Raw genomic sequence first — 16,257 nt, 5'->3', positions numbered from 1 at the left:
GGAAATGGATTTTTTGCATTATTTAAGGAGTCTGCATTTAGTTATCCCCAATAACCATAGACTTTTTACCATATTTAAGATCAAGGGTTGCACTTCGATGGTTGGTTTGAACTTTGTGTGGATACTAGAGTGGCTCCTTATACTTCTTAATCATATGGTCCGAAAAAAAAATCAGAAAAATCAACAGTTCATGAGCTTTCAAGTCAAGAATGAAGAATTTTCGAGGCGCAAAATGCGTAAAAGGAGCAAATTTGTGCAAAATTATTTTTACCATGTCTTTTTGCATCGTAAATTTCTCAAACACACGTTAACTTAAAAGTCTATTAAAAAAGGCAAGACAGCCTTTTTCATAACCAACACAACGCTATAAAAGTTTTGCATATCCGAGCTCTTTTAAAGTAGTTATCAGCGAAATAAAGTGCCCGGATACAAAATGATCATAGCCTTACCTTCTTGTAAGTCGATAGTCCGGCTCGTTTTTTGGCTTTTACACCCAGCTTATTTGCGGCATCTCGGAGAGAGAGGTTAGGGTTTCGCTTGAAACTACCGGCAACTCTCTTTGTCGTCCCAGCGGCTTCCGGTTTTCGATTTCCCCCCGATCCAGACTTTCTGGCTGTCGACAAACGTTCCCCAAACACTTTAATTACATTTGTAACAGTTGATTTGGCAACTTTTAGCGATTTTGCCTGCTTTGCGTGCGAGTAGCTCGGATTTTCGCGATGCGCGAGCAAAATCTTGATACGCTGCTCTTCTTCCTTGGATGGCATTTTGACAACTGAAGAGTGAATTCCAAAATCAAAATAGGAGCAACATTCTACACACACACACCTTTAAAATGAGGGGTGTTCAGGTTCTTTAAATGCAAAATTGAAAGAAATACGTCAAGTTGATATTGACCAAATTTTGACCGTATCACCCTTTAATTGGTATTCTGTAGGTTGTTTTTTGATTTCAATTTGTAGGTTGATTTGTATTTTTTTTTGCTTTCAATAATTCAATGTTTTATTATTAGCTTGAGAACCTGTTCGGAAAACATCCCGGCTACATCATCGCAGTCCTGCTTCGCCACTGATACGGAGTTTATCGTTTTGGACGTACTGTTCGGTTTTATTTTTCATTCGGGCTCCCACTCTATTATAAGTGACTCGTAACGTAACATCCGTGCTCGGTCGGATGCAGCAAGTGAAGTAAGACGTTCCTTTTTTCCAGTTGATTTCTCGTCCGGGTCGTTCAATCTCACCCTCTTTGTTCTGCCAATTGTGGAAGAAAAGGGCTGCCCTATCTTTGATCTATTGGATTCGATGCCAGGGAAAAAAAGTATAAACGGAATCAACGTCGACACTTTGGAGATTTTGGAGCTAAATTTTTGACAGAACCAAATTGACTGACGTAAGCTGCGCCCGATTGAGATCAACCATTCACAGAACTCCGAGGTCAAATGCTTTCTGGAGATGGAAACGTGTTCTGTTTATGGGTATAGTTAGTAAGTTTCTTCCTCGGGCACAAAGGATTTGCTGTGCCGGCACAAAGGCTGTACGGAAAATTGCAAATCAACTCATACAAATTGCAACCCGACATTGGCGGACGAAAATTTGTGGTCATGACAAAATTTTTCTGTGGACCCTTGAGAATCAGCAACAGAACCAAAAAGAAAAAGATATTTGATAGTCAGTTGTCGGTGAGTTCAGAAAAGAAATACAATTTTTTGAACTTGAAACACAATAGCGATACATATATACATATTTACAATATTAGTAATAATATTTCAGGCGTGTAGGATCACTATTTAATCTAGAAATTAGTTTTAGAGATTTCAACTAAGAAATATTGCTTAACCACCCTTTATAAATTCCAAATACCTACTATTTTAGTTTCTCAATCACAAATTAAAAATCTGTATTAATATATTAGGTACCAAACAATGCAAATAAAAATTGTTCTAAATGCGTACTGAAACTTTCGGCAACCTGTGTGCGATGTTTACCGAATTCTTTCACCTTTAGCTTGACCAAAGTTCAATTTCCTTTCGATTACATCAGAAGATCATGAGATAACAACAAAGACGGGGCAATGACGGTAAGTACTTAAGTATGTTAGGTTTCTTTCTGAAGCTAACGAGTCAAACGATATTGGTTGGAGTGCCTGCATAAATTGATTTATTTCGTAGATCGCCAACAAACTACAAAGCAATCAGCATCTTCACTTCAAAAGACACACTCGTGGGCGAAAAAGGTCCTCAGTTTAAGCTTCCAATCGACCAGAAGCGATTCGTTTGTCAGTGATGGATATTCACAAGCACGAATATTATCAACGATTTGCGTCCAACTGTTGAAAATGTATATGACCTCTGGCACAAACTCGATTCGGATCAACCTGAAATAGAAGAGAAAATATCTCAATTAGAAGTGATATTATCATAGCAGAATAGAACGACTTGATATAAAGCAATGTTTGCAATACAACAAAAAAAAAACAGGAAAAACTAGCACATTTGATAAAAATCAACTTAAACACTCTTCTTTACATGGTTTTGCGTGAAAAAGATTGTTGATAAGTTTTTCCAAATTTCGGCTCTCACCGAAAGCAAAGTTATCAAGTGTGCTCAAGCGAGTGGAATGTGCAGAAACGAGCCAACGAGGTGAACTTAACATAGCAATGTATATCGTGTCGTATTTTGTAATACCGAAATGAGGGTGCATATATAAAACAGTTTTTTTCTATCCTTCTCATTCGTTTATATGAGTGAGTCATAGGTAACGGGAAAAATGTATATTCCGTTTCCCGTAATACGTGAGAGAGACAAACGGCTGAGAGCGGTTTTGTTCTCTTCTTCGTGGGCTTTATTCGTTGTGTCAAGTTTGTTTCCGTTTGTCTCAGTTGGCATCAGTCATCGTCATTAGTCAAATGACTGTGACTGTTGAGCCTATTGGTTCTTCAAACTCAATTGACTGTTCCTTATTCGCCAGTCACTTCGTTTGCCAGTCATTCATTCCCCAGTCATTTGCCGCTAAAAGAATTTCCTAGTCAAGCAATCGCATTCAAACGACCGACGACGTAAAAGAAACGCATTTATTATTATTGTTACTCCTGCCAGCAATTCGAAGACGACCGAAGACGAAAAAGAAACGCATTTATTATTATTGTTGCTCCTGCCAGCAAGCCCGTTTTCAATTTTTTATTGCCATTGTTGCTCTCGCCAGCAAGTCGTTCAAATGGGATTGGGCCTGCTTAAAAGAATAAAGCCTGCTCTTTACTGTTACACAGATTTCCAATAGAATGACAGCTAATCGGAGTGAAATTGGAGTGAAGGCTATTTCTCTCTCTGTTTAACAAACGAGAAATCGTATACCGGGACTGCGAGCGCGCCCATCGCCCATTAGTTGTACCTGCCGTCTTTTTTTTTTTAGTTGATCACCCAGGTGGTAAATCCTTTTTACGGATTGCATTCCAAGGCACGGCGAGCGACCGAGTCCCCCCAGTTTGCTACTCTGGGTCCACCTCGAACTGTTTAGTACACTATCCTTCAATAGTGGGAGGTCTATTCGCGCTAATGAGCTCCAAGGCAATACTCATTAACGAGACCACTTTCAGCAAAACCTCTCATCCTTACGACTCGACGCCTGAACTCTCCTCTAACGACTTGAGAACCGACATCTCCTCGCAATGACTCGGGATTCCCACACCCAAAATTCAGCCTCTGTGCCAATGGCGTGTAGTCAATTTCATAGCATCATTGGTACAAGAAGATAACGCGACCGGCACTGATTCGATTTGCGCCCACCGGCATTAACCTCCCAGCGTAACCGAATTGCGTATGTCTGAATGAAACAAAATAAAAACGTTTTCGCGTCCCTCCCCATCGCATCACAAGCCGAAGAAGGATGGAAATAAATACCGGCCAAAACCAGGCAGCCAGCGAACCGAGCACTGTGCGTGTGAATGTAGCAAAAGCAACAACAAAAACATCCTTCTAATTCAATCAACCGGCAAACACGGCTAAGCTGTGCGTGTGTATGTAGCAAAAGCAACAACAAACACATTCCTTCAATTCACCGGCAAACAACACCGGTCAAGCTGCCCGGCTTCAGCAGCTGTGTATATGTAACGTGTGTATGTAATAGCAGGCAGTAAGCAAAGCACAGTTCTCATTCAATGGGTTTCCCGTTCCTTCACTCCCGTTCCCTTTCCCGTTTCCATCTTAAGACAAAGGAATGCATTGAAAGGAGGCCAAACGCCGGGAAGCCGCCGTTGTACGTTTTTTGTGATTGATCGGTAACAGAAAGCCTATGACAAATATACCTCGTCCTGCATGAAGCTCGAATAGTACACTGGTTAGAATGTCGGACTGGCAAGACGATATAATTGGTGCTGTGAGTTCGATTCTCTCTACAGCGCTGTGGTTTTAATTTTTATTTTCTTGTTTCTGGGATGAATTATCCAATAGGAAGGAAATCCCATAAAATGTTTTTCTTGTTTCGCTTGAATGTAGTGGTCATCATTTTGGTTGGGAGCCGAGTCCTTATGCCAGTTACGGTTTTTCAAACATACCGTCTTCGGCACAGTGCACATTTCAGCGCATTATCGGCACAGAGATTTGCTAAAAAGGCATTGGATTTTTGCAACCTCTTCTATGGGTGCACACAAAGCACTCCTCTTCGCGACTTGAGGCCTGATCTCTCCTCTAACGACTCGAGATCCGACCCCTCCTCGCATCGACTCGAGGCTACCTCTCCTCTGCACGATTCAAGGCCCAATCTCTCCTCTAACGACTTGAAATCTGACCTCTCCTCGCAATGACTCGAGGTGACCACTTGTACCGTTCCTCTTTTTGATAAGGGGGCCTGAAGGAGGGCTCTTACGACTCGAGACCCGACCCTCATCATAAAGACTCGGGGTTGACCACACAAACCTCTCCACCTGAAGGTTTGAGGCCTGACCTCTCCTCTAACGACTCGAGGCCCGACCTCTTATCTCAAGGGTTCGAGGTTTGCCACCTTGCCCGTCGTGTGCCTGATCGAGCAGCTTATCCTAGACTCGCGCCTGTCACGGCACACGCGCGGGACTTAACGCAACGACTCGGATGATTCCCGACGAAGACGTCATCCTACTCCGACTAGAATGGCTCACCCGGCGTCGAGAGCCACTCTAACCCTTTCCCAACGATTTCCACTGCGAAGAAGGTCAAGTCTTATCCCTGCAGCTTATGTCGTTTAGAACCGCCCCATCAGAGACTCCCCGAAGGTGGAGCATCCTACGCACGAACGCGGCGCACCCACGGCATCGGCTACGCAGAAGGTATTGTCTTATCTTTGTAGCTTCAAACCGAGGGGTCGGGCGCACTCTACTCGACAGCCCCCCGTCGATGGGGTCAGTCTACTCCGACCGATGTCCGGTCTTCTTTACCTGCCGTCTGCAGCCGATCGAAGAGTGAAGAGCTTTGTCAGTCACTCTCAGGAAAAATTTGACCATGTGTAGGAGCTTCGCCAGTCGCATGAATGTTGATTGTTGTCGTGCTTTATCCGTCATGCGAGTAGTGAGGGTCCGTCAATTGAGTACGGTGCCGGTCGTTTGATGCAACAAAACTAGTCGGGTCAAGCGTGACGGGCGTGTTTTACCTACCCTGGTTTGTCTACGATGATTGTTCCAGAGAGCGTTAATATTCCACGTAGGTATACTGTTGGATCCACTTTTTGGCACTTGCGTATGTTTTAAAGTTAATGACAAACAAAAACAAACTCAACAGAAACAAGTTCTACAAAAATATAACAAAAACAACTGTTTGTCTTTCTATAGAGCTTGTAGCAGAAAGCGTAATATCAATTTATTCCCGCTATTTATGACTCATACGGTATCAAAGCTGTTGCTGTGAAAAAAGGACCCATTGAGAAAACATGAATATTCCTAAGAGCAAGTTCACTGGTGTTGGGAAAAAGTGGTAGAAATTTTGACATTTTGAAAATTTTGCCATGTAAAAACATTTTCAAGATCTGTGGCCTTCTAGTTTTTTTACAGCACGTGTTGTATTTTCGCATGATGTGATGCAAAAATAGCAATATTTCTATCACATACGGCTGAAATAGAAACAGTGTTGTAAAAAAATACAACGCCCCAAGATCTTGAAAACATTTTTGCATGGTAAAATTTTCAAAATGTCAAAATTTCTATCACTTTTTCCCAACACCAGTGAACTTGCTCTAACGATACTCTAAAATTACACACATACTCTGACAGGCAGATTAGATCATGTTTTGGGATTTTCGATATATCAATGTTAACACGGCGAAAAAACCAAATTTATAAATTTAAGGTCTTTGAGTTATGGGAAGTGTTTTGTTCAATTTGTAGAATTGTATATTATCAGAAAATGTATAGCATTCGATTTGATTTGAACCCCTAGTTATAGCACTTGAGTTATGCTCCTAAGAGTAGCATATTCGTGCAAGGCGAAAAAACAAGGATTTAAATATTCGGTCGTCAATGTTACAATATGAATATAAAAGGAATCGAACACATATTAACTTAGATCTTACAGTTTAAATGAAATATGTGCAAAAAGGAACACTTTCATAGAACTTCGTATATAAGGTCCCACATACATATTTTCAATTGTCATCAGATAACAGTCCGATAGTTGTTTTATTTAAAAAAAATTAATCCCACCCTGCTTGGTACGACATCCATTGAGTGAAAAACAAAATCTTTGGAGGTCTCGTTTGCAACAATGAAAACATAGAAAATTTAATAGTTTACGCATTGCGGTGAATATTTTACAATCTCCAGATGGCTGTTTATGCATTTGTTTGAGTTTATATCATTTCGTGAATCGTTAAAGTCGACCTGCTTCTCATTTGTTTTTTTTTTTTTTTTAATAACAATAAAATAAAAAATTCTATCTGTTTTGTCAAGAAAAGAGACAGCTCCAAATTAAAAGCTTTCGCCCTCAATGTACGTTCGTATGAGGTCAACTCGTGTCGAACCGCATTGATAAAAATACAACCTCATCCCGAAACGAATGCCAAATTTTTCAGTTTTTTTTTTCTTTTTCTGTTTTCGGGTGGTTGTACTAAATAAGCAAAATTTTGTTTACATTTACTTCGTCCCTTGGCTATCGTTATAGGACTGGGCGGGCGGGCGGTCGGTCGGTCGGTGAGATTCTGTTTGAAATACATTGCATTTCAGCTAGCATTGGCCGTTGTTGGCTTGGCAGCAGCAGAAAATCAGCCAGCTGGTAGAGATAAATGGAAAATAGCTGCCAGCTAGCGGAGCAAGAGTAGAAACAAAAACAAACTGAAACCAAACCAGAACCGTCCCTGACCATCGACAACATCAGCTGATGATGGTTTGGTTTAGAAATGGAGCTAAAATGTTGTGTAGGTCAGTTTTTTTGTTTGTACACTGAATAAACGATAATGAAAGCGATACAAGGGGTTATGGTTGAAAGCACGTTTGTTGTTCTGCCAAAATCTACCCCATCGAATTTGGGATCTTTGCAGCGAGAGAGGAACCCTTTCGTTGATTTGAATTTAAGATTCGCATTTTTTTTCACACATTTTTTTGCCAATTTTCAAATTTAAAGCTATATGGCTGGTGAAAAAATGCTAGCATCTTACTAATGGTAACTTGGAAAAGGTGGAAGTAATGGAAGATATTAACTAATTGACTCATTTCAGCATTGCGTCACATCATTTGGAAAAAAAAAACTTTTTCAATAATTTTTGTAATAAAATTTAGGTGTTTAACTTCTAACAGATAACGCCGTGCTTTGCCTAAGTTAACTTTTAATTTGCAACTAATAATTTTTTTTAAACAATGGTTAAAGATAAACCTTTTTCCTCCGTTGCGTCACATCAGACGACTTTTCAGCGTTTTCAAAATTCTTCACAGTATCCAAAATTTTCTGCTCTGTCCAACGACGTTATTTAGCGAAATTTTGTGAAAACATCATTATGCATTGTAAAAAGAATGTAGTTTTTGGTTTTAAATTTTAGTGCGTTTTGTTATTTTACGAGCGATCTACTTTCGTTTCAATTAGACCTCGCATTAGCAATATATAGAGTTTTAATGGTGAACCGGCTTTAAAATTGTAGCAGCAACGCTTTATAAACCTTAACATGCTATGCACCTTACGTTTTATAGTGTTATAGTGGACAATAAAAGTAAGTTTGAAATCAGGAATAATTCCTAAATGATTTTTTTATTTCCAAATAAAGCTTCATGTTGTCGGCAAATACAAGTATTTTAAGACTTTTAAGAATAAATGTAATGTCGTTTACGTACAAGATAAAAAGAAATGGTCCAAAATGGGAGCCTTGTGGAACACCTGAAGTGACAATTTATGTGCAGAAAATGCGCTGAAATGTGCATTGCGCCTAAAATGATATGATTGCTTTTCCGGCACTGGCATAAAGAGTCGAGCTGTCGGACAAAATGATATAAGACCACTAAATACAAACACTCAAGCAAAACAGGAAAAAACAATTTAAGGGATTTTTATCTTAATGGATAATTCATGTTAGAACTAAGAAAATTAAAAAAATTGCTATCAGTGAGATCGGTACCTTTAACTTCCCTTCCTGACAGTTTAACCAGTGAACCACCTCAGCCAGATGGAGAACGAGGGACATTGTTTGTGTTACGATCCATCACCAAAAAACGCACAGTTCCTGGAGGTTTGCTACATATTGTCTCATGATGGGAAAGGGAATTGGAAATAAGAAACCGTTTTTTGCCTTCCTACTGCCTGCTTACATACACACGCACAGTTGCTTACAGCCGGATTTTTATTGCTCTGTAGTTTTTCTAATGCCGCCTTCCATACACACGCACAGCATTGACGGAGCGGATCGGTTCATTCTATGCCAGTGATTATTTCCATCCTCATTTATCTAATGATGGGATAAGGAGGGACATGAAAACTTTTTTATTTTGTTTCCTTCGGTCATACGCAGTGCAGTTGCCGGCGGTTTCGAATCGAATCATCGCCGCTGGCGTTCACATGTTATGCCAATGATGTGAAATGTTTTTTTTTAATTCTTTATTTGAAACGGCTCATACCTTAGGCTTCAAGGAGCCAAACTCGTTTTGTTTGTTTACAATTGTGTGCTCAAATCTAGTTCATCACTTTTTATTAGAATAGAAAAGCAAATAGATAGGGAAATATGAAAATAAAAAGAATTATAGACGAAGATCAATAGCTTTTAGGAAAAGATATTTCGAAGATTCGAAGATATTTCGAATATGTAGTCCAAGTCTATCAGAGCCAGCACATCTTTCACTGGAACATAGGGTGGTTTTCCTCGGGCCCTAAGGGAGTCTATAAAATACGTTCTAGCGACAAGATGGACCTCTCACGACCAAACAATATGCTCGATGTCGTGGTAACCTTGGCCGCAACTACACAAATTGCTGCCAGCAATATCAAAACGATAGAGTATCGCGTCTAAGGAATAATGATTGGACATGAGACGGGAAAATATACGAATAAAATCCCGACTCAACTTTGGGATAATCGAGTGGAGCCACCGACCCAACTCACCTCGTCCCATTTGCGCTGCCAGTTGACAAGAGAGTTTCTCCGAACCAAATAGTAAAATTCGTTGAAGACGATTACACGTTGATACGTATCGCCTTCTATCGCCCCCACCTTTGCAAGAGAGTCTGCTTTCTCATTGCCCATTATCGAGCAATGAGAGGGAACCCAAACAAAGGAGACGGTAAAGCGACGTTTTGATAAAGCACTCAAATGATTCCGTATCTTCTCGAGGAAGTACGACGAGTGCTTTCCCGGTTTTATTGAATGGATTGCTTCAACAGAGCTCAGACTATCCGTTACAATATAGTAGTGTGCAACTGTCCGTAAAGCGACACTGTCCAAAACCCATTGAATAGCTGCTAACTCCGCTACATATACAGAGCATGGTGACTGGAGACTGTGAGAGGCGCTAGATATTTCGTTGAACACTCCAAATCCTGTTGTTTCCTCTATAAGTGATCCATCGGTAAAGTACATTTTATCAGCATCGACGTGTCTATATTTAGCTTCGAAAATTCTTGGAATCAGAAGAGGACGATGCAAGACCGGGATTCAACGAATTTCCTGCTGCAAAGACAAATCAAACTGGACAGAAGAATGATCGTAGTGTGAGGTACAAACGCGAGTTGGAGAATACGAAGAAGGGTTTACCTGCATTGATATGAGGACATGGTATATAGACATAAATCTAGTTTGAAGATTTTGCTCAAGTAAACTTTCGAAATTCACAATCACCAATGGGTTCATGACCTCACACCTGATGAGGAACCAGAGTGATAGTAAATTGAATCAATCTTTAACCCTCATCCGCATTAGGGTGTCATTTTGACACCATTGCAAGTTTGAAGGCTTGTAACTTTTTTCAGAAGCTTCAAAATACAAAAATTTCTTCGGGGACCCTAAATGAATTCAAAAGTTCTTCAATATTGCATCTTTACTTTTTTTATGGACGAACCCTGGAAGCCTGGACAAAAAAACTCCCTTTTCCGACTTTTGGTGTCATTTTGACACCACAAAAGTAAAATCTATTTAAGTCGTTTGAATTATTATGAACTTCATATAAAACTTATATCAATAGAAACCTTGTAATGTCAGTAAAATATGTTTAGAACATTATATACAGCTAAAGTTACAAGTTTTCTCGTTATTCAGCATGAAAGAAAAAAAATCCGAAAAAACATGCCTCACGAAAACTGCTGTAGTTCATATGTTACACGTCCAAAAAAATATTTTCCTTATGCATATGAAAGCTGAAGTTAATGCCTACATCATGAAGACAAGAAATATTTCTAAATTTTCTTTTTAATGAAATGGCCACAAAAAGTTAAAAAAAGTGGTCTAAAAAACCTACTTTTCATTCGATTGCTAGTAAATACTGTTTGAGCGATGGTAGAGTTTTGAGAAAAATATGACAACAAACTTTATTAAAATTCCAACATTTTGCTGTCTTTAGATTTTCGATGCAACAAAAATTGAATTTACTGGAATTTTTCAAAGTTCACTACTTTGCGCAATTTTTTTACAAATTGAAATTTCATCTGTTTTTGTGGTCCACCGTCAGGTTGTACCCGGATTTTCAGTGCTTTTACTTTGTTTGGACCAATCAGTAGAGTAGGTACGGTGGGTGGTGATTTGGTCAGAGAGCGAAGCCGACAGACGAAGAAATGCACGATACGCATCGTTATTTCGTCTGTCGGCTTCGCTCTCTGACCAAATCACCACCCACTGTACCTACTCGGAGAGCAAACAAACACGTTTTGCTGGACGCGGTGCTTGTAGTTTTAGAAATTCAGGAATGATTTTACGTTTATAATTTTCATATTTTTGGGAAATCTCACAGCGTGATTTGTTGCATCTCACTAGAATGTAGATTAAATTAGCTTTCCAATGAATATACTTTTGATTGGTCCAAACAAAGTAAAAGCACTGAAAATCCGGGTACAACCTGACGGTGGACCACAAAAACAGATGAAATTTCAATTTGTAAAAAAATTGCGCAAAGTAGTGAACTTTGAAAAATTCCAGTAAATTCAATTTTTGTTACATCAAAAATCTAAAGACAGCAAAATTTTGGAATTTTAATAAAGTTTGTTGTCATATTTTTCTCAAAACTCTACCATCGCTCAAACAGTATTTACTAGCAATCGAATGAAAAGTAGGTTTTTTAGACCACTTTTTGAACTTTTTGTGGCCATTTCATTAAAAAAAATTTTAAAAAATATTTATTGTCTTCATGATGTAGGCATTAACTTCAGCTTTCATATGCATAAGGAAAATATTTTTTTGGACGTGTAACATATGAACTACAGTAGTTTTCGTGAGGCATGTTTTTTCGGATTTTTTTTCTTTCATGCTGAGTAACGAGAGAACTTGTAACTTTAGCTGTATATAATGTTCCAAACATATTTTACTGACATTACAAGGTTTCTTTTGATGTAAGTTTTGTTCAAATCGGTCTAACACGCCAAAAGTTATAACGATTGTCAAATTGACACCACAAGTGCTGATTAGGGTAATGAAATCTAATGCGGATGAGGGTTAAGAGGAACTATTCCTGCCAAAACTTCGAGACTCATGTTATGCGTTGAGGGCATACAGCCCAGAGCGATGCGGAAACAGCGGTATTGGATACGCCCGAGTTTGATGAGGTGAGATTTGGCAGCTGACTGGAAACAGAAGCTACCATATTCCATCACTGAGAGAATGGTTGTTCGATACAATTTTAAAACATCTTCTGGGTGAGCTCCCCACCAGGTGCCAGTGATTGATCGGAGAAAATTGATTCTTTGTTGGCATTTTCCTTTCAGATACTCAATATGGGCTCTCCAGGTACATTTGGAATCAAACCAAACCCCAAGATACTTAAAACACCTCGATTGAGTGATCGTTCTGCCTAGGAGTTGAAGCTTAGGTTGAGCTGGTCTATGTTTCTTAGAGAAAACAACCAACTCCATTTTCTGAGGGGAGAACTCAATCCCAAGCCCCAAAGCCCAGGAAGACAATCTGTCTAAAGTATCTTGTAAAGGTCTGTGCAGATGAGACTCAGTAGATCCTGTGACAGAAACCACGCCGTTATCTGCAAATTGTCTTAGAGTGCAGCCTTCAGAAAGACAACTGTCGATGTCACTTACGTAAAAGTTGTACCAAAGTGGACTCAAACATGCGGGAGACCCATGTAAAAGATTCTTCTAACTGCAATATCCCCGTGAGCAAAGTTCAGATATTTCTCACAAAGCAAGCTATATAAGATGTTGTTCAATAGTGGAGGCAGACCCCGGGAGTGCAACTTGTCTGACAACACTTCTATTGAGACTGCATCAAAAGCTCCCTTTGTGCCTAGAAACACTGAAGCCATTAGTTCACGTTTTGCGTACGCCATTTGTATCTCTGATGACAGCAAAGCAAGACAATCGATTGTCCACAAGACAACATCGCTATTGGACGGTACGAATTAGGATCAAACGCTGGTTTTCAGGGCTTTTGGATAGCAATGACTCTCACTTGTCTCCACTCTTGTGGAACCATGTTGTGCTCCAAGAATTGATTAAATAAATTTAACAAGCGAAATTTTGCGGCATCCGGAAGATTTATCAACAAGTTAAACTTGATTTTATCAATTCCCGGAGCTGAATTGTTGCAAGAGAGGAGGGCAAGAGAGAATTCGACCATCGAAAAGCTGGAATCCAGATTGCACCTGTCTAGGGTAAGCTTGCCAGATTGCCCGGTTTTATCCGGGTTTGCCCGGATATTTGATGCAAAATTTAGAGAAAGTCCGGTCCGGCCCGGTTGCCCGTATATCGTGAAAAAAGTCCGGATATTGCCCGGATTTTTTCACAATTTTCACGAAGAAACAAAAAAAAATCAAAGTTTTTGAGTAAGTTTCAGCAAAATCGATTAACGGTATGGAAATTTTCAACGGTTGTTTCAAATAACTTCGCTGATTTACTTTTATAAACCTTTAAATATTTAAGTGTTCCAAAAAGTTTTTGGAAGTCTGCAATTACATTAATGAAATATTAATTTCATTTTTTTTTTGAATTTTTTCTTTGCTTTTTTATATAAAAACACCTAAATTTTGCCCGGTTTTTGCCCGGTTTTTGGATTTGAAAAATTGAAATCCATGCCCGGATTTTGCCAGGTTTTTTTGAAAAAATGCCCGGAATTGCTAGGCCCGGATGGGAGTGGAAAAAATTCTGGCAACCTTAGTCTAGGGACATATTCCGGACAATTTTTTTGTTCGGTGTGGAATCGGGACAGACTTTCCGTGCAAAGTTGAATATCCATCTATGTGAATGTTCCTCACTTTCATTTGTTGAAAATCGATTACGCATGTTTCGTGCTACTTTTCACAAGGTGTTCAAGGAAGTTTCTCGTGATAAACCCTCCACGAATGTACGCCAATGTGCTAGTTTTTTCCTTTTAATCTTTTTTTTAAATTGATTTTCAAGGGACAGATATGCTTGAAAATGATCGAGGGTTCCATGTTTTCTAAAATCTTTGAATGCTTTTGATGTGTCCTTATAAAGCTTGGAACACTGGTTGTCCCACCATGGATTAGGAGGCCTTCGACGTACAGATGAATCTGGGATGGGTTTCGTTTGAGCACAAACTGCGCTATCATGTATCAAACAAGCTAGGAAGTTATACTCTTCCAAAGGAGGTAGAACATTCATAGAATTGATGGTCGTTGTAATCGTGTCCGCATATTTCTTCTAATCGATGTGTCTTGAAAGATTTGCTGAAATACATTTATAACCAGAAGCTAAAATACCTTTTTTTTTTTTTTAAATATATCTTTATTAGTACCAATTCATCATTACATTTATATTACATTAATACATTAAATTAGGTGTTCAGTTCAATAATGAACTTTCAGAGCCCTATAGTTTAATAATCACTAAAATTTATTTATTCGACTTAAATTTGCTGAGCACAATCAAGCATTTTTATAAAGGAGAACATCCTGTAGTGAAAAAAAAAATATTTTAAACTAAAAACTAAAGCTATCCTAAAATTAAACTAATTGTAGAGAGAGCGAATCTCTGCGATGGATGACTGCATCGATTTGCCTCTGAAGTTGGAGATGATTTTGTTGGCCATCTCTTCGATAGATTCAATGCCTGCAATCCGATGAAGATCTTCGGTGCTGTGCCAAGGTGGAAGCCGCAAAATCATTTTCAGAACCTTGTTCTGAATCCTCTGGATGGCTTTCTTCCTCGTCGCGCAGCAGCTAGACCAAATCGGAACTGCATACATTATCGCTGGTCGGAAGACTTGCTTGTAAATAAGCATCTTATTCTTCAGGCAAAGTCGGGATTTCCTGTTGATGAGAGAATAAAGAGATTTAGTGTATTTATTACATTTAGATTGAATATCTTCAATGTGATTCTTAAAAGAAAGATTCCGATCAAGTGTGAGTCCCAAGTACTTCACGTGATCAGACCATTCTAAAGAAACCCCATTAAAAGTTATGGAATGATTTTCATTAGGTTTTAAAAAATTTGCTCTTGGCTTATGGGGAAATAAAATAAGTTTAGTTTTGGAAGCGTTAGGAGAAATTTTCCACATTTTCAAGTAATTCAAAAAGGAATTTAAATTTTGTTGCAATCTACTGCGTACCACCCGTAAATTTCGACCTTTGGCTGAAAGCAAAGTATCATCAGCAAATAATCTTCTACCTTTTCCTTCTGGGACATCAGGAAGATCAGAAGTAAAAATATTGTATAAAATAGGCCCAAGTATACTACCCTGAGGGACACCAGCTCTAATGGGTATCCTTTCAGAGCATGAATTTTGATAGCTTACTTGCAAAGTTCGGCTAGTCAAATAATTTTGAATAATTTTGGTGAGATATACAGGAAAATCAAATCGAGCTAATTTAGCTACTAAACCTTTGTGCCAAACACTGTCAAAAGCTTTTTCAATATCAAGAAGAGCAACACCAGTTGAATAACCCTCAGATTTGCTAGCGTTAATCATATTAGTTACACTCAAAAGTTGATGTGTAGTAGAATGCCCATGACGAAAACCAAATTGTTCATCAGGGAAAATAGAATTCTGATTAATGTGAATCATCATTCTATTCAAAATAACTCTCTCAAATAATTTACTTAAAGAAGGAAGCAAACTAATTGGTCGATAACTTGAAGGCTCTGAAGCACTTTTTCCAGGTTTCAAAATTGGAGTTACTTTGGCATTTTTCCATTTATTGGGAAAAATAGCCAAGTGAAAACATTTATTGAAGATTTTAACTAAAAAATTTAAAGTGCTTTCAGGCAACTTTTTAATAAGAATATAGAAAATCCCATCTTCCCCCGGGGCTTTCATATTTTTAAATTTTTTGAAAATCAATTTAAGTTCATCAATATTTGTCTCACAAGAACTTTCAAACACAATTTGCTTAGAAAGAATATCATCAAATTCTAGGGAAATTTGAGCATCAATTGGACTTACAACGTTTAAATTAAAATCATGAGCAGACTCAAATTGTTGGGCTAATTTTTGAGCTTTTTCTGAATTAGTTAAAAGAAGTTTATCCCCATCTTTCAAAGTAGGAATTGGCTTCTGGGGCTTTTTTAGAATTTTAGTTAATTTCCAAAATGGCTTTGAGTAGGGTTTTATGTCCTCTACTGCTTTGGCAAAATTTTCATTACGAATGAAATTTAAACGACGTTTGATCTCTTTTTGAAGGTCGCAATAAATAAATTTCAAATAAGAATCCCTAG

At 38.6% G+C, this 16,257-nt stretch overlaps 1 protein-coding gene across 1 annotated transcript in view; it reads right to left on the bottom strand.

Annotated features, from left to right (window-relative positions):
* Nucleotides 1–2,221: 2,221 nt before the first annotated feature.
* LOC129739822 (protein similar) overlaps nt 2,222–16,257 on the bottom strand; it is a 116,877-nt gene continuing 102,841 nt past the window's right edge. The window contains exon 6 of the mRNA XM_055731353.1: nt 2,222–2,373. Coding sequence (XP_055587328.1) covers nt 2,369–2,373 — 5 coding nt within the window. The 3' untranslated portion in view covers nt 2,222–2,368. The remainder of the gene's footprint in view (nt 2,374–16,257) is intronic.

Source organism: Uranotaenia lowii, chromosome 1, assembly GCF_029784155.1.
Source record: "Uranotaenia lowii strain MFRU-FL chromosome 1, ASM2978415v1, whole genome shotgun sequence".
Lineage (NCBI taxonomy): Eukaryota > Metazoa > Arthropoda > Insecta > Diptera > Culicidae > Uranotaenia > Uranotaenia lowii.
Note: the sequence above shows the minus strand (reverse complement) of the source record. Positions and strands in the feature narration are given on the sequence as shown.